This window comes from Apodemus sylvaticus, chromosome 6, assembly GCF_947179515.1.
Source record: "Apodemus sylvaticus chromosome 6, mApoSyl1.1, whole genome shotgun sequence".
Lineage (NCBI taxonomy): Eukaryota > Metazoa > Chordata > Mammalia > Rodentia > Muridae > Apodemus > Apodemus sylvaticus.
Window position 1 is genome coordinate 37,308 of NC_067477.1, and position 19,844 is coordinate 57,151.

Consider the following 19,844-nt stretch of genomic DNA (forward strand, 5'->3'; position numbering starts at 1 on the left):
ACATAAGCCCCATTCCCTCCCCCTGTTCTCCCACCCACCCCTTCCCACTTCCCTGTTCTGGTTTTGCCTTATACTGCTACACTGAGTCTTTCCAGAACCAGGGACTACTCCTCCGTTCTTCTTGTACCTCATTTAATGTGTGGATTATGTTTTGGGTATTCCAGTTTTCCAGGCTAATATCCACTTATTAGTGAGTGCATACCATGATTGATCTTTTGAGACTGGGTTACCTCACTTAGTATGATGTTCTCCAGCTCCATCCATTTGCCTAAGAATTTCATTGAATTCATTGTTTCTAATGGCTGAATAGTACTCCATTGTGTATATATACCACATTTTTTGCATTCAATCTTCTGTTGAGGGATACCTGAGTTCTTTCCAGCTTCTGGCTATTATAAATAGGGCTGCTATGAACATAGTGGAGCATATATCCTTATTACATGCTAGGGAATCCTCTGGGTATATGCCCAGGAGTGGTATAGCAGTATCTTTTGGAAGTGTCATGCCCAGTTTTCTGAGGAACCGCCAGACTGATTTCCAGAGTGGTTGTCCAATTTGCAACCCCACCAGCAGTGGAGGAGTGTTCCTCTTTCTCCACATCTTCGCCAACACCTGCTGTCTCCTGAGTTTTTAATCTTAGCCATTCTGACTGGTGTAAGGTGAAATCTCAGGGTTGTTTTGATTTGCATTTCCCTGATGACTAATGAAGTTGAGCATTTTTTAAGATGTTTCTCCGCCATGCGAAGTTCTTCAGGTGAGAATTCTTTGTTTAACTCTGTACCCCATTTTTAAATAGGGTTATTTGGTTTTCTGGGGTCTAACTTCTTGAGTTCTTTGTATATATTGGATATTAGCCCTCTATCTGATGTAGGGTTGGTGAAGATCTTTTCCCAATTTGTTGGTTGCTGATTTGTTCTTTTGATGGTGTCCTTTGCTTTTCGTAAAGGTTTATGATACTTTCTATAGTATTCAGTAAAACAAACCACGCCTTTTCTATTTTTTCAACGCTCATAAAATGTTAAGAAGTCTACTTTTCAGCATGTGGTTAACAGGGAACATGCTCCCTACTTCAGGAGCATGGTGGTACAATAAACATCTGAAAAAGATTAAATGTGTACCCCCAGTAATAGACATGAATTAAATAAATCTTGAAGAATTAACTGTAACCATAGCATCACAATAGTCTTGGTGCTTTACAAAATTAGCTTCTCAGTTAAAAAAAAATCCTTAGGTCCAGATCTATATTTAACCAGTTTAATTTCCCAGAGAGTAAGCTTTACTTTTATTTGCTCCTGGAAGGACCCAGGTGATTGCTTGCAAGTCCCTCAGTGGAAAACTGCACACAATCCCCTATATAGTAAATATTAAAGTTTGAATATTCATATGTCAAAAGAGTGTACCAGACCTTTTCAGAAACCTTGGTGTTTTTTTTTTTTCTGATCTCTTATACTCTTGATAGTTTTCTTTAAAACAATGTCTAGGATTTGTTTCCCAGTTTCAATTTAAATCTAAATTAGCAGCATTAAGTAGACCAAAGTTCTCTAAGTCATCATTTCTGTTTTGAATGTCTAAATTTCATCCCGTCAATGTACTATACAAACAATGCAAAAACTTACAACAAGTCCTGACTTTTTTTTGGCGCACAGTATTCCACATATGCCACACAGAAGAAACTGCAAAAGAAAGGAAGAATTATTGCATTAACATAGAGAGGAGAAGCCTGGATTTTTAGCTTATTATAATCTATTCATGACATTTGTCATGAAACTTTACATGTTTCAGAGTCCCCTCAAAACAAAAAAAATTCCTTGTTGTAGAATATTAAAGACTAAACAAAGGCTAAAATTTATTTATTGTTTTTAAAAAGGTAATTGTGAGACTTAAGCAAAATCAATTTATCAACAGGAAAAAATATGAAGTAGAAGAATTAGAATTTTGTTCCTTTTGTTTTATTTTACTGTCATTTCCTTTTCTACTTTCTCAGAGACAAACATGTTTTATTAATATAACATCCATAGTAAGCACTTAGGATCCAATAAGTTATTTTATGGATAGGGAAGATAACCAAGATAAAAAGATCAGACATCAAACAGAGATCATCCTCTATATAGACATTATCTATACCTCTCATTTTGAGACAACAACTATATCATTTTGACAAAAAAACACCTTAATTTGTTTGGCTTCTTTGGAATGTCCACAAAGACAATCCAAAGAACCCAAACAGATAAAGGTGTTGATAGTATATGATTTCATAAAAATAGAAAATAGGTCACAGAGCTGCTTTGCAGAACCATCATCCACCCATGATAAAAATACTCTGTATAATAAAATAGTCAAGAGTTTAATCTGGAAAGAAATAGTTAGGGATATTTAAATGCAAATTTGTTGATACTTGACTTGGCCTAACCATGTAGCTAAAATAATTAATTCATCAATAAGTAATAAGAAAATTAATGGCTTTCAATTTTACTAAGAAACCTGCTTCCATTTGATTTTAAATTTTTGTTGTTATCTTAGGCCAGTAAGATGAAACAGTTAGTAAGGTACTTGCCACCATACTTGACAACATGAGTTCAATTCCTGTGACTAACATAGTGGAAGGAAAGAACCAACTCCTGGAGGATGTTATCTGATATTCACATGTACATACACACACACACAAACACACACACAGCTACATAAATAAATGTAATATAATGTCAAAAGATCTTAAGTTATAGCTAATAGTAACAAGTTTCAGTTAAGTATTTTGTATCTGGATATATTTTTTTTAAAATATGTACCAAAACATCCCAAGACTTCTCTGAAATAACAAGTATGTAAGGAATATATTGAAGAACAATGAGTAAGGGAAGTTGCTGTGAAGGAACTCTCCCTTAAGAAAGCAAGACAGTTATAAACCATGTGGTATATAGCAAGAGAGGTTAGTGGGTTAATTAGGATACATAAGAATTTGGTAAATATCTTAGACAACTTTTCAAATTACTGGGGAAATGATGATTGTTTATTTAATCAAAGAAGTTATATAATCTTTCCAAACATCAAATAGAAAAATTAACATGGAGTACATGGAGTGTTTATATTTACAAATTTCGGGAAATGCCATAGAAGAAAACAACTTAGTATATTTGCATAAATTCAAGGAGTGAGCAATATTTTCTAACTACAGAATCAATGTCATGGACCAAAATATACCTTGGCTTTTTGTGAAATTTTTTGTACTGGTTTTATCCCACAGAAGACTTCAAGGCTGAGCTCAAGTAAACTAAGTTTAGACAAATTATGTTCCTTTTACCTCCTCAAGCTTCATATCAAAACCTAAGCATGTCTTTCTTTTTAAGTTTTGCTAACTAATCTGTTATTCAACCCGGAAGTCAGTTTACCCCAAATTCATTCTTGAAATAATTTGGTAGTAGCACAGTTCTGTGTTCCTTGGTTTGTCTTGAAATTATATATATAAGCATTATTTATTTACAACAAAGCATGAAGGGCCATAACAGCATAAGCAGCATTCTTTATTCCAGCCACTTGGTTGGGACATCTAGATGTGAGGAAATTGCTTATTTCTATTGGATCACTTCACCTAGATGGAGCTAAGGACTTGTGGAGGGAAAATGTATGGTAGGAGAGACATTAGGTAACATTTTTCTATTGACCTTTAGTTAACTATTTAAAAAACCTTTTGTAAAAGTTATTTGTTTAGGGTATCTAAAATAATGAAAATCTGAAGTAAAATTGTAGAACTCCTGGCTTAAATTAGCAATTTAATTTATGGAGAATATTCCCCCAACAAAGTAGCAAACCTTATATTCTATTGTCTATCTCTTTTTACAGCAGGTCATGGCACTGGAAGGGAACTTCACAGATAATCTAATCTAGTTAGTCTTGGTAGTTTACAAATCTCTAGAGGCCTGAAGAACTCGAAGCCCAGGAATGTTTAATAACTAACTAAAGATTACACATGGAAGTTATCCATCATATGGATAATAAATACATGCAATTAAGGTCTTTATTAAGTGTCTGTTAGTTTATAATTATATAGTGGAAATGGTTTTCAAAGAGAGTTTTTAGTTTTTAGTGTGAGCATAGCATACATTACACTAACAAAACACCTGCTCACCTACAAGGGCATTCTTTAACTTTATCAGTATTAACATTTGTTGTAATTAAATGGCTAGAAAGTTAGTAGTTGTACTATTATCTAAACTTTAATATTCATCATTTTATAAGGGAATTTGCTAATTTGAGGTATTTTTTCGTGCTTTATCCAAGATGCAAAACACTTACTTACATTCACCATAAAATTTAAGTAAAAAGTAAATTTACTAACATAAGCTAATGATGGGTTTCTCTTTCTCTCTCTCTCTCTCTCTCTCTCTCTCTCTCTCTCTCTCTCTCTCTCTCTCTCTCCAACACTGTTTCTTAGCCCTTCCATTTTAAGAAACAATAACCACAAATACTAGAAGGCAGCTAGCAAAGGCTTTCTATTTCCAGGACATGTGTAAGCATAGATGCCAAATGTAACTAGAAAAAAAAACTACAAAAAATGTTGTCACTCAAAGAAGGCAGGAATTCAAATTAGGTTTAACACACTATGCCTATACTGAGTGAATGCCATCAACTATTGGAAAAGAGAACCCTTTATTCCTGTCCAGTTATTTATACAAGGCAGACCTTGGCTGTCAAGAAGGAGGGTACAGAATCTTGAAAAATTATCAACTCTGAGGCCATATGAACGTGCACTGTCTAAACTGAAACTGGCCTGTAACAACAGAGAACCCTTAACATTACTCACCTGCCTTATACTGTAAGCCTGGACAGTGGGAATAACAAGTAATAAAATTCTTACTTGAAGAACAATGACATAGAAAAAGAAACTGTATGTGGAGGAGAACAGATTCTAAGGCTGAGAATGGCCACTGATGTTGGAGAATAGTCATAGTTCTGGGTTACTGTCTGGAGCACAAGCCGAGCACAGGTTATGAGAAACAGAATTTAAAGACGGGCATCTCAAAGATAATCATAAGAAGAACAAAATATTATTCCTCACTAGAATGATTTTTTCTTATATTGACAATTTAAATAAGTATAGTAAATAAAATACACAATTCTTAACATGAATGTCTTGAATTTTGAGCCAAAGCATCCAGCCAAATTCATATTTAAAAGTAAGATTTTGTGAATGATATCATATTTGGCCAGGTAATTGTAGTAGATCAAAGTATAGAGGTGATGAACAACTCTCGTCTTAAGTCAGCCCATTAAAATTATTTATCATATTATATTAACTGCTTCAGATGAAATAATTTGCACCAAAGTTGAAAAGAAGACTTCCTGGTCAGAAAGCAGAAGAAGTCCTACTTTTCTTCCCAAAATTTGCTGAAATGAAAACTGAATTAAATATTTTAATAACTGTCACACGATCACAAATTTTATAAGAATTGGTTAATTTAAGGAAGCACAGAAACATTATCAGGAAACTCACAAAGGTTAAAAGTAGAAACATAGCATCTGAGCAGCACTGGACTGTTTCTTCTGTAGCTGTGTTTAAAACTGTAAATCAACCACTGTTGGCTCTTTGAATTTTTTTTTCCTACAGTCCAAAATTTCTTAGTTAAAAATGGTCACTATTAACTTTCTTAAAACTATTACTTTAGAGGTTTACACATAAAATGCACATAAACCCTGGCTAGACCATAGAACAATGACCCTCTGCCCTAGAGCTTCCTTCTTTTGGGATTGCATTTCCCTAATGATTCTTGCAAAAACTGTGTAAAATATACATCAATTTGAAAAGTCTTTCTAAGGGCAGTGGTTCTCAAGATTGGCTGCAGATCACTTAAAATGTCTTGGGAATTTACCATTGGAATGCTGGGTGGAATCAGGAGTCAGCACTTTTTAATCTTCTCAGATGATTCCTGAGTACAGTATGGGTCAAAGAATCACATGAACTGAGGTTCACATGCATGACTAACTGTACCTTACCAGAAAATCACTCACTTCAGTTTCTACAGTAGCATTGACTCCATGATTACTCTCAGGGAGAGGTGGAAAGCACGAAGGCCAAACTAAGGCTGTTCACTGGAGGAATATTGTCTAAGTTCATAACAGAAGGTCAAGAAGTCAGGGTTGTTTGGTCTCTAATGACTCTTAGAAATTGGATGAATTGGAAATTTCATCCTCCTGTTGTATTTTAGTCCACCCTGTGCCTTTCATCATGGCTAATAGTTTTTTCTTTTAAACCACTGATACTTTATAAACTTTCTTCAAATATTTTTATGCTTAATGTTAGCTTTATATATAATCAACCATGACATGGGATAATCTGGAAAGATCAGAGTAAGTGTATAACATAAATTGAGAAAATGGGCACTGGGAAGAAACATATGCAAATAATAATTACAGAAAAATATTAAAAAGAAGGAAACAGAATTAAGTGACCTCAATCCTAAAAAAGCAACTGAATGCCGGGTGTGGTGGTGCATGCCTGTAATCCCAGCACTTGGGAGGCAGAGGCAGGCAGATTTCTGAGTTTGAGGCCAGCCTGGTCTACAGAGTTAGTTCCAGGACAGCCAGGGCTACACAGAGAAACCCTGTCTCGGAAAAAAAAAAAAAAAAAAAAAAAAAAAAAAAAAAAAAAAAAAAAAAAACTGAATTAAAATATGGTTCAAAAACCTGAATCTCCTTTATTATTTTTTTTTAAAGATTTAAGTATTATTATATGTTAAGTACACTGTAGCTGTCTTCAGTCACACCGGAAGAGGGCATCAGATCTCATTACAGATGGTTGTGAGCCACCATGCGGTTGCTGGGATTTGAACTCAGAATCTCTGGAAGAGCAGTCAGTACTCTTAACTGTTAAGCCATCTTTCCAGCCCCCTAAATCTCCTTTTTTATTTATAGAATACAATGCCTCAGAAAGAGTCCCAAACCCAAATTCCAAAAGACAAATGGGAAAGCTGTCAGAATTGATATAAAGACATAACCCACTCAAGGGCGACTCCATCTTTTTGTTTGCGGGCCTTTTGTTTCATTTTGGCCATTTTTTTTGTTATCTTTTTGTATCTTTCTTTTGATTTTCTTTCTTTTCCTTTTTCTTTTTTGAGAAAGAGAAAGAGAAGAAGAGAGAAAGAGAAGGAGAGGACATGAAGTTGGATAGGTAGGGAGGTGGGGATGATCTGGGAGGAGTTTGGAGAAGGGAAAACATGATTAACATATATTATATGAAAATATGTTTTTTAATAAAACAACAATAACAGCTTTAACTTTAACCAGTGCAGATGTTAGTCTGTGGATAATTAGGAGTTTCAGCATTTAGAGAAAAAATTGTCCTCGGGCTGAGGAAGAGAAAGTCTAAAGGCAGGACTAGCCAGAAGACATAAGAAATTTACAACATGAGAGAAAATGATGGGTCAGTAATGGTTGGGAAGTATACCTTGATATGCAGATATCTGACCCAGTACTTAAACCTTGACCACATTCTATGACCCCAAAGATGGATTGGGACATCACTGGAACTCTTGTTCCTCTTTTGCGCAATGTGGCCTATAAACTAATTCTGGAAAACCACAAAAGAAACAAGCTCTCATTACTAGAGCTATGAGCCTGATGGCAAAATGATGAAAGATTTTTCTTCCTTTGAGTTGATAAGTCTTTGCATCACATACAGGTATTGATTGTTCAGAAGGGTTAATAAGTGCCTCTTATCTCCGTTAGATACAAATATTATGGAGGTATCCCACTGAGATATTTATCTGTACTAACGAATCACTCAGTTTCATGGTCACTGTATTTTTAAAAGTCCAGAAATAAGCATGTTATAATTTCCTTTCTCTTGCAGTGATAAAACATGTTGACTAAAGGCATCTTGGAGGGGGGGGGCAAATGATTTATTAGGTTTACAATTCCAGGTCACAATCTATTATTGCAGAGAGTGAGGCTAGGAACTTGAAGCAGAAATCAGGGAGAAATTGCTTACAGGCTCGCTGATTGCCAGACTCATGCTTAACTAGCGTTCTTGTATAGATCAGAACCATATGTCCAAAGAATGGTCCTACCCACAGTGGACTGGGCCATTCTATATCAGTTAATTAATAGTTTTCCACTGTATTATGGTAATACATGCCCAATCTGATCTAGGTTATCTCTTAATTAAGATACCTTTTTCAGCTGATGTTTAGACTGTGTTAATTTGATAATTGGAGCTAACTGGGATAATTTTCCGAGAAGTCAACTCATATTCAGAGGTTTAAGAACTCTGCTAGAAGCCGGGTGGTGGTGGTGCTCGCCTGTAATCCCAGCACTCTGGGAGGCTGAGGCAGGTGGATTTCTGAGTTCAAGGCCAGCCTGGTGTACAAGAGTGAGTTCCAGGACAGCCAGGGCTATACAGAGAAACCCTGTCTAGAAAAAATCAAATAAAACAAACAAACGGAAAAAAAAAAAAACCCTCTGCTAGAGTGTCCTTAATCACAACCACAAGATTGCTTCCCATAGCTCCCCCCCCTTTTTTTTTCTAATGAAAAATTGAGTTGAATTCAGATAATACTAGAATTAGACTTTCCAGGCACAAATCAAAAGTATCAAAGAATAGCTTTTAAGAATTGAGATCAGGCTGGGCGCACGTCTATAATCCCAGCACTCTGGGAGGCAGAGGCAGGCGGATTTCTGAGTTCGAGGCCAACCTGGTCTACAGCCAGGGCTAAACAGAGAAACCCTGTCTCAAAAAAAAAAAAAAAAACCCAAAAAAAAAAACCAAAACAAAACAAAACAAAAAACCCAAAACAAACAAACAAAAAAACAAATCCAAAAACCCCCAAAAAACCCAAACAAAAAAACAAAAACAAAACAAAAAAATAAAACAAAAACAAAAAGAAAGAATTGAGATCAGTCCTTCTTGAAGTAAATGAAACATCATGGAGATTCATGAAGCTCAATATGAGGTTTGTTTTCTTCTCAGTCAAATATACTAAAACTTAAAATATTTCAGATTAAACTGGGAACAGTTACATCTTTGGTGACTGTCATAACTCATTTTGAGATAAAAAGAATTATGTAGCCTCAAAATTCATAGTAATAGCTGAAATAACATTTCTCAGAGAGTTTTGGTAGCTTTTTTAACACTCTAAAAATTGTGTTGGAAAAGAAATTTTGTTTCATGACAGGCAAGTTATAGTATCCATATTGAACTTGATATGCACACCATATAATAAGTGGAATTCAATGTACTATTCTATATTCCATTACTGTCATTATATAGTGACATATAATTTGTTTGCTACCTTCCACTATATCACAGCAGACCTTATCCTGTGATTTAAGAATATAATTTCAACATGATATACTACAACTTCAAAGTGAATGAATGAGAATAGACCAAAGTAAATCAATTTCAAAAGCATAGCTGGAATACAATTTATCCTTTTACAGAATCAAATTTAGTTAACTACTATATTTTGCCATCAATATAATATGGTCAGATGATTAATTATCTTCTTGGTGAAACAATTTGTATGGTGTTGCCAGTGTACGTGCCATAGTCATATCTTTGTTGGTTTTAGCCAGTTTCTTCTGAATCTTGAGATACTTCTGATGTAGGGTAAGATAGATTGAAGTTGGCACAAAGGATTTTACCTTAGCCCTGAGTTATGATTGGAACAAGACCCTTATTTTGGAGGTAAAAATTGATTTTTCAGTCTCAAAAATGCTGTGTTCTTATGTGAAACAGAAAATGGTCAGGAAAGTTATTTATGAGTATATATTGCAGACTATAATTGATTAAACATATTTCAGAAAAAGAATTTTACCTTAAGAATAGACACAGATTAGCTTATCCTGCCTTGGTGAAAGTAAAAGGCTAGGTGGTGTTCCAATATTCTTCTTTGAATGCTAATGCTAACCCCTAGCTTCCATACTGTTAGAAATGACTGCTGTTCTACATCATCTTCGTTTCACCCTCTGGCCTTGAAACCAAATTGGGATGACTGATCTTGTTTGTAAACTTGACACATCTGAGAAGAATTGCCTCTATCAGACTGATCTATGGGTATGTCTGTGGAAAATTTTCTTCATTGCTAATTGAAATAGGAGAGCCCAGATCTTTTGGGAGTGCCATTCCTGGGCAGGCAGGCCTCGAGTGTATATTCAAGGTAGGTGAGTTTAAGTCTGAAAGCAACCTGATAAGTAATCTTCTTCTATGGCCTCTGTTTCAGTTCCTGCCTTGAGTTCCTGCCCTGGCTCCCTGGGTGATTAACTGTCACCTGCAAATGGAAGTAAACCATTTTCTTTCAAAATTGCTTTTGATCACAGTGTTTACCACAGCAACAGAAAGCAAACTAAAACACACTCTCTCAAAGTCATATTGCAATATTTACTTAGAGAAAATATACATTTTATGAAATAATTTTGAAACTACCAAAATATAAGAGTAAAATGAATTTCCTGAACAGAACACCAATAGCTTATGCTCTAAGATCAAGAACAGACAAATGGAACCTCATAAAATTGCAAAGCTTCTGTAAGGCAAAGGACACTGTCAATAGGACAAAACAGCAACCAACAGATTGGGAAAAGATCTTTACCAATCCTACATCCAATAGAGGGCTAATATCCAATATATACAAAGAACTCAAGAAGTTAGACTCCAGAGAACCAAATAACTCTATTAAAAAATGGTATACAGAACTAAACAAAGAATTTTCAACTGAGAAATACCAGATATCTGATAAACATCTAAAGAAATGTTCAACATCCTTAATCATCAGGGAAATGCAAATCAAAACAACCCTGAGATTCTACCTCATACAAATTAGAATGGCCAGGATCAAAAACTCAGTGGACAGCCAATGCTGAAGAGGATGTGGAGAAAGAGGAACACTACTCCATTGTTCATGGGATTGCAAGCTGGTAAAACCTCTCTGGAAATCAGTTTGGCAGTTCCTCAGATAACTGGACATACCACTATTTGAGGACCCAGTGATACCACTCCTGGGCATATACCCAGAAGATGCTCCAACATGTAATAAGAACACATGCTCCACTATGTTCATAGTAGCCTTATTTATAATAGCCAGAAGCTGGAAATGACCCAGATGTCCCTTAACAGAGGAATGGATACAGAAAATATGGACATTTACACAATGGAGTACTACTTAGCTATTAAAAACAAAGAATTCATTAAAATCTTAGGCAAATGGATGGAGCTAGAAAATATCATCCTGAGTGAGGTAGCCCAATTACAAAAGAACACATAAGGTATGCACTTGCTGATAAGTAGATATTAGCCCAAAAGCTTGGAACACCAAAGATACAACTCACAGACCACATGAAGCTCAAGAAGAAGGAAGATCAAAGTGTGGACACTTTGATCCTTATTGGAAATTGGATCAAAATACCCATGACTCACAGTCAACTAATAGAATGAACATAGGGTCCTCAATGGAGCAGATAGAGAAAGGATCCAAGGAGCTGAAGAGGTTTGCAGACTAGTAGGCGGAACAATAATATGTACCAACCAGAACACCTAGAGCTCCCAGGGGCTAAACCACCAACCAAAGAGTACACATGGAGGGACCCATGGATCCAGCTACATATGTAGCAGAAGACAACCATTTCAGATATCAATGAGAGGAGAGATCAGGGGTGTTGTGAAGGTTTGATTCCCCAGAATGGGGGAATGCAAGTCCGGAAATTGAGGGGAGAGTGAGCAATAGGGGATTTTTTGGAGGGGTAATGCAGAAAGTGGATACCATTTGAAATGTAAATAAAGCAAATATTTAATAAAAAAAGAGTAAAAATGAGGTCATCAGAATATTTTAAAAATGTATTTAAGACATAAGAATATTTTAAAAATGTATTAATTTGCTTTATAACTTTGTAGTTTTGTTGTTGTTGTAAGCTATTAGGTATCATTTCTGGTAAGTCTTGTCAGTTTACAAAGGAAGGTGTAGTATAGCACATTTTTTTGATTAAGATCAATGGCCTTTCGCTGGGCTCTTGTAATGCTTGCTGAGGTTTTATACTAGGAAAAAGTTATTTGTTACAGAGAATAAAAGGCTACTAAAGATAAGGTCACAAAGCTTTAGAGATCTGTTACATTAGTTATAATCTTGATATAATGTGCTCAATTTGAAATATTGATCAACCCAATATTGATATCAACCTAACAAGATCTCTCAATTTCAGAACTAGTTTTTATACAATAATTCCATGTAGTATAGTTATCTAGTTCAGAGTATATAACAACAATTCTAAGATTTAGGTGGTGTAAAAATATCTGTGTACACCCATGTCTGTTCACTGAAGGCAGTATCTGAGAATTTTCTGGCCTTCTTGACAAATCGACTTTCTTTTGCCCAAATGGCATGAGTTACAAAGCCCTAGAATAATGCTTTCCAAGAATATCTTCTGTAGGTTATTTTACTCTTCATCAGAGTAACATAGAGAGATTCAGTAGAAATACAATATAGTTGACCCTTCTTAATTCCAAATTTGGGTAGTAAAATCTAAAAAATTGCTCCTTGGATCAACACCAAGGTAATTCTATGCTCCCTGTGGTTTAAGAACCTTGGCTGTGGACACAAAATGCTGATTTATCTATCTGTTTTGGCTTAGACTGACCATCTTACTATCAATTATCCCGGTCTGGAAACGGAGTCATTCTGTAGGGTAGTGAGGGAATAGCCCTAAAGGACAGTGATTGGTGTCAAACATCAGATCATGAAGATAACCTAGTGAATAAATGTCCTGTTTCCTGAAAGGTCTCACTCTTTGTAGAGAATATTCATTCCTTCTTTCCAAAGTGTTAAGCCACTTTTCATATTACTCCAGCAAGAGTGATGTTTTCTCATTCTTATTTTAATCAATCACAATGGGGGAAAGCTAATGCTGCTCTCTTTAGATGCTATTTTAGATATTTTTTGCTTTTGCGTTACAAGTGTTTAATTTTTTTATTATCTCAAATTGGGTATGTATCTTACACACATTCCTATGTTAGCAGTAATCATGGATCCAAAGAGAATTGTTTTTCTCTTCAGATAGACAGGAAGAACCACTATTAGAGTGGTGGAAATTATGGTCCTTTCCAAGGTCATGGCTCTTGGGACCTGCAGATGCCAGACAGTGCATCTTTCACGCTTGTGCACTGGTTTCCTGATAAAGTGAGGATAAGGGTTTCTTCAGATAGCTTTATGGAGTGGATTAATGAGAATAACTTCCAAGAATTTATATTTGAAGTTTTCACCAATACAGTAATAATCCATGACACACAGAACCTTACAGTGGCATCTAGTTATCTCTTCTACTTTGGGCAATCTTTAGCTGGATAGCAACATCAAAGATAGGCTTGCCATAAGTTGCTTCCTTTGGAGCTGTAAATTTGTGGCCACCAGGACACATGTGAGTTCTGTATATGACATAACCTTCTTCACCTTGTATTGTAGTCTGAGCGCTTTATCCAACCAGGTCACATAGGAGCCTGGTAGAGTGTAGAGAGCTGGCAGTACAGCTACTAATGGAGCCTCAGAAGAAAGCACAGCATGTGGTAAGGCTGCTTTTTTCCATAGCTGAATTTTTTGCGATTTATCTTTTATAGGATGATTTCCTACATCAAGGAACTGATGTAATTGTTGGTCTCTGAAGTTATTTAATGCTTCGTTTGCTACTAATTTCCCATGATGTTGAATAATTTTTGAGGTTCAGGGTACTGATCCCGAGGGAAAATTGAATCCCAGTATTCAAATCAGAGCCTCAAAATAGTGAGAGGATTTCTTGAAAAATATCATCAACAGAGGATAAAAATTTGTACCCAAGTTTTTCTGCTTTAATTTTCTACCCTCCTACCTTCTAAGTGTCATTAGAACTTAAGAGGGAGGAATGGATGGAAGTGAAAAGTATCATCTTGAGTGAGATAACTTGGACCTGAAAGGACATGCATGGTATGTACTCAATGATATTAAGTGGATATTAGCCAAAGTATAGATTAGCCATGATATACCCCACAGACCCTAAGAAGTTAAACAAGAAGGGAGGCCCAAGTGAGGATGCTTAAATCACACTTAGAAGGGGAAGAAAATAACTATGGAAGGCAGAGGGAAGGAGGGAGGGACCTGGGTGGGAGAGGTGAGGTGGGATGAAGGGGGGCTGGGTCAGGTTTCAGGGGAGATGGGATAGAGGCTTAGAGGGCAGGAGAATGAATGGAAATATGCTGCTGCCAGGGGTGGAGTTGGGGGAAACCTCTAGAAAGTTCCAGTGATCTGGGATGGAGGAGGCTCCCAGGACTCAATGTGGGTGATATTAGCTGAAACGTCTGACATCAGGGATATGGAACCTGAAGAGACCACCTCCAGGAGTCAGACAGGATCCCTGGAGGAGGAATGGGGATATCAACCCTCTCAACAATACAAAACTCTCAACCCCAATTTGCTCCTCTCTAAAAGAAATGCAGGGACAAATACGAAGCAGAGACTAGAGGAATGATTGACTAGTGACCAGCCCAACTTGGTATCCAACCCATAGGCAGGTTTCAATCTCTGACAATATTACTGATGCTATGTTATGTTTGCAGACAGGAGTCTAGCATGGGTGTCCTCTGAGAGGCTCTACCAGAAGATATTGAGACAGATGCTGATAGATACTCACAGCCAAGCATTGGACAGAGGTTGGGGACCCCTATGGAAGAGTTAGGGGAAGGACTGAAGTAGCTGAAGGGGATGACAAACCCATAGGAAGACCAACAATGTCAGCTAACCTGGACTCCTGGGAACTCTCAGAAACTGAGCCACTAACCAAAGAGCATACATGGGCTGGCTCGAGGGTCCCAGCACATATGTAGTATGTCTTGTCTGTCCTCAGTGGGAGAGGATGCACCTAATCCTGTAGAGATGTGATGTTTCATCGGGACACCTTGGGGGAGCATCCAGAGGCAAAGGGAATGAGGGGATGGATGAAGAACTTTGTGAGGGGGCAATATTTGGAATGTAAATAAATAAAATGATTAACTAATTAAAAAAGAAATAATCACAAGGAAGTTTTAAGTTCTTATTCTTCAGCTTGCTACAAGTTTTTGTGTGGAACATAAAATTTTAGTTTTCTTTCTGTATATCCTTATGCAGAATTCATCACCATAAGAAATAGACTAGGAAAATTGAACATTGGACTGGAAAAATAATCATTCTTGGAAAGATACATTTTCAAATTCCATGGAAATTCAGTTTCAGAGTTAATGAAACTTGCTTCAAGATTCCTGAAAAGAAAGCTTTTTTCTTTCTATATATTTATCATCTTCATACTAAATTATATCAAAAGACAACAAAGAGAGGCAAGGATGAGCATTTTAAAGTGGGGAGGGGGCATCCCAAATATTGTAACAGTGAATTAAAAAACTGAAAAGAGATTAACATCTTCTTCAAGAAATTACAATTTTCTCATTGCTATAAAAATTCTAAAATAGGAACTTACAAGAACAGGATTCAAGCTGTTCAAGTTAGCAGATTTTGGGAAATGAATCTGGGGATTGAGGGTTTAAGAACACCACCATTCTAGAAGGAATTAGTTTAACTGAGGCACAGTAAATGCAGATGATATTTGAAGTTAAGGACTCAGTAAGGATGCTGAATTTCTGAGCTATTTCAGAATAGCTCTGAATGGTGGTTTCTGAGACTTATTGATTTATGTCATTAACATGATTGTTTTTAGATTCCTCTGGATGAAGGACAATGCAAAATCATTCAGAACCTTTCTTCTAGCCTTTCACCAGGGCTTTTCTTCATGACTCAGTTGTTGTCCAGAAAAGTTGTAGAGGACTATGCATTTGTCATTCTGCAGTATTATGAGAGGATACTACAGTCAGTCAAAAATAGCTTACAGCTGCAACAAGCCAGATAATAGGTACTGGCTCACAACCCCCCAAAAGATTTAGCCTGACAGGTTTCCTATTTCCTGGAGTTGAGTTGTGCATTTACTGAAAAACCCACAAAGGTTGCAGGAAGAAATAATAATGTGGCAATCTATTTACATGGGGTTATAAAAAAGCACGTGACTTATGCCTTTGGAAAAAAGCCTAAACACTGCCTTCTTCATTTCTATCCTTTTGCTATTACTAGACTTGCACAAAGAAAATGTACAAGATGTCTCAGAAGATGTACTTTTACTTTCATAGTCCAGTCCTTTCATTAAAATTCCTGTTAAAACACTCTAAAAAGAAATAGTTTTGACACTCAATTGAAATAAAATCTCTAATTTCCATAGTTTTGAATTTTCAAAAGTTTGCGACACTGAATATCTGTGTTCTCCTCCCACTAACTATAGCAAAACTAAAAGGAACACATTTTACTATTTTTATGTTGTGGGTAGAGAAATGAAGAAGCCAAAAATCACATAGCAATTCAGGGTTATACATTTAATGGCAGCTGAAGTTTGGGATTCCAATATTATTACTCACTGTGCACTTAACTCCATTTTGCTACCTCTGAACAATTCAAAGACATGTTGTTAGAAGATTTTCTTGGTGAAATACGTAATGTGTACTTGGTTGAAAACTTGGACATCTCTTTTGTGGCAAGGACTGCCATATAAGTATGCCTATCACCTCAGTGTTAACTATTTACTGGAGAATGCTTCTCTCCCTTCACATTCAAAAATCACGTTTAGCTTCTAGTTTCTTGTTATATCTCTTTGCTACTTATGAATTAAATAAACATCTTTCCATTACTCCCGTAATAAACTACTTTAAAAGGAAAATGATTAGGAAAAAAGAGGATACAAAAGAAAAATTAAGAAAGAGATTGAAACATCAATTTCCTTTCTGATACACATTTATCTAAGATCAAGTTCCTATGCTATATCCTGTCAGAGGGATCTAGTATGGAGAATTCCAAGATATTATCAAATTTTAGGAGACATAGGGCAAGAGGCCTCTACTGTGCTGTATCCCATGGTCTATTTTTAACACAATGATGATTCTTTTGCAGTCTATTCTGATTTTTATACATATTTGTCTTTTGAGTCAAATGACTCAGAATATCTGTATTAAAAACCCTAAAGTTCTGGGGGAAATTAAATACCTATGGATGGTAGTTAGTGTCAAAACCACACATTTTTGTGCTATTAGATGAAGCTAGTTTGTCTTAGTCAGGGTTTCTATTTCTGCATAAACATCATGACCAAGAAGCAAGTTGGGGAGGAAAGGGTTTATTCAGCTTAAAGTTCTGCATTGCTGTTCATCACAAAAGGAAGTCAGGGCTGGAACTCAAGCAGGTCAGGAAGCAGGAGCTGATGCAGAAACTATGGAGGGATGTTCTTTACTGGCTTGCTTGCTCTGGCTTGCTCAGCCTGCTCTCTTATAGAACCCAAGACTACCAGCCCAGGGATGGCACCACCCACAAGGGGCCCTCCCCCCTTGATCACTAATTGAGAAAATGTCCCACAGCTGGATCTCATGGAGGCATTTCCCCAACTGAATCTCCTTTCTCTGTGATAACTCCAACCTGTGTCAAGTTGACACACAAAACCAGCCAGTACATAGTTCTACCTTAAATTCTATTGTTTGGCCTATGTAGGAAGTAGATGCTGTCTAGAATGTCACCAGTTGATTTCTGTATCTAGATGCTGAATCTGACAACAATGAAGAAGAAATGCACATAGGAAGATTTCAACTATTTTTTAATGAATTCTAAAGACTAGACTTGACCACACAGTAGCTTGTACTCTCTCTTACAATAAATAATCTTTTTATTGGAAATGTTTAAGGGAAGTACAAATGGTCACTTGTTAGGGTATAGAAGAGTATGGTTGGATAATTCTGGCGTGAAGTTGGAATAGAACCCTATGAGATATACTGAGTTGGAAGCTCAATTTTCAAAGAATTGGAGTTCAGAGATCTACATGTGGTACTGTGTAATTTATATTAGATAAAATAGAAGATATTTTATGTTCTTGCAATATAAAAGTTCCTGTTCTAGGACTCTATTATTATGATCATAAACTAATCAAGAATTTGTCAGTGTACAGATGTGCTGATGAATCGAAACTTCTGTCTAATGCCTGATTTAGCACAACTGAAGACCATACCATTATTTGTACCTAAACTTATTCAGTGATAATCTCATAGTTCATATTGTATATGATTGTATAATTTACACCCACATATAGATTTTGTGTTTGACTATATCCCATAAGTATTAATTGATGTCCTTTATAATAATACAGTTACAGAAACTAAAAGTAGGCTTAATTGCTTTGATTGGGAGCTTCTCAGAAAGAAATTTTAGTGGCCCAATATAGACTTAAAACCTTTAGTTCTGTCTGTTCACTGTGCATTTCTTTTTGGGACTAGAAAAACAGTAAAGTATTCCAGCTGTTATTGTTTATATGAGAAATATCACTCACATTATCAATTATTTAAATATTTGCTCCCATGTTGGAGGTGCTTTTTAGAAGACATAATAGAATACAATGCTAGGAGTGGGCTCTCAGAATTTATATAGTCTAACTTTCATGCTTCCTGTGTGTGGTTGAGATGCAAATTTTCAGATTCTTCCTCCAGTTGCTTGCTGCCATTATGAATATTGAGCCCTAGGAACTACAAGCTAAACTAGACCATTCCTTAAGTTGCCATTGGTCATGGCATTTTATAACAACAAAAGAAAAGTAACTAATATACCTGTCATGGCTGTCAGAGTTTGTGTTATGTAAGTTTGATTGTGTTGGATTGATATATCAGCAATAATTGTTATGTTATTATTTGAATTCAGGAAAGAGAAATGCAGTGAAATCGGCATCAAAATAATAAAAGAGCAGGCTTTCTACTACTGAGCACCTGTCAGACTTGCTAACCCTTATACACTTGTCACCTATTTTCTTCTTCAAATTTTACCTAAGCAGCATAATTCTCAGATAATATTTTTATTGACATTATCAAACAAGTAAGTGGCAGGGTGACATCTACACACCAGCCATTTGAAGTCTATGGCTTCAAAGTAGTTTAGACTTCAGGGAGTTTAGAACTTTATGTTTTTGTACCCTTTTCTTTTGTATTAAAGGACCTTACTGGGACAGATAATGACAATCTTAAGTTTCATTTGTAGCAGGATATGAAAGTGGTGTAGTTGTAGAAACCAAAGAAATGTTGGCATTTTATGAAGATCAGATCTTTGTTGTTTATGACTCAATGGGGTAGGAAGAAATACAGCTCCTTCCATTTTCCTCTAAAGCCTTTTGGGTTCATCTCTGAAGAAGTATTTTGCCACCACTTGGTGGCAGTAGCTACCAATGAATTTACAACACTGAGTCTCAATTTATATGACTTTTCAAAAGGAGATTAGTTTTTATCAATGATAGACTTTTTTGAAAATTCAGGTTTTCCATAGACATAGCTCATAATTGTCTACAATCTGTTATTGTCTGGAGCATCAATGTCCTCCTAGAAATCATCAGTGTTCTACCTTACTTAAGATAATTGCATTTTCCTTTATAATAAAGCTTCATATGAAATTTCTTTTATTAGCCATTTAGAGATGTTCATCACATGATAATGACCAAAGTATGATAATGATGTAGATTGTAAAGAATGAGGGCTTCTGAAACTAGACTTAGATGGCAAATTTTAATCGTCGCACATGAAATTATTACTGTGGGTTTACACCAATCAAGGAATATCAAGCAATGTTTTAATTCATGCAGCTAATATACCTTGTAGAGGAAGAAATATGTACAGAAAGGCTTAAGACATTTTTGTCTAAAATAAGTTGGACAATTTGTTTGGTGACTGCATGTCAGAATCAGGATTTCAATAATGAAATATATGGCTTAGAGGATCTGTATTCTGTATCATCTTATGATAACTGTAT

General features: G+C 35.9%; 1 protein-coding gene across 2 annotated transcripts in view; it reads right to left on the reverse strand.

The window, feature by feature from the left end:
* The window catches only part of Tmem196 (transmembrane protein 196), a 65,795-nt gene that overhangs the window by 6,898 nt on the left and 39,053 nt on the right, over positions 1–19,844 (reverse strand). For both annotated transcript variants that reach the window (XM_052186670.1, XM_052186669.1), the window contains exon 2: positions 1,617–1,673. In XM_052186670.1, coding sequence (XP_052042630.1) covers positions 1,617–1,673 — 57 coding nt within the window. The remainder of the gene's footprint in view (positions 1–1,616; positions 1,674–19,844) is intronic.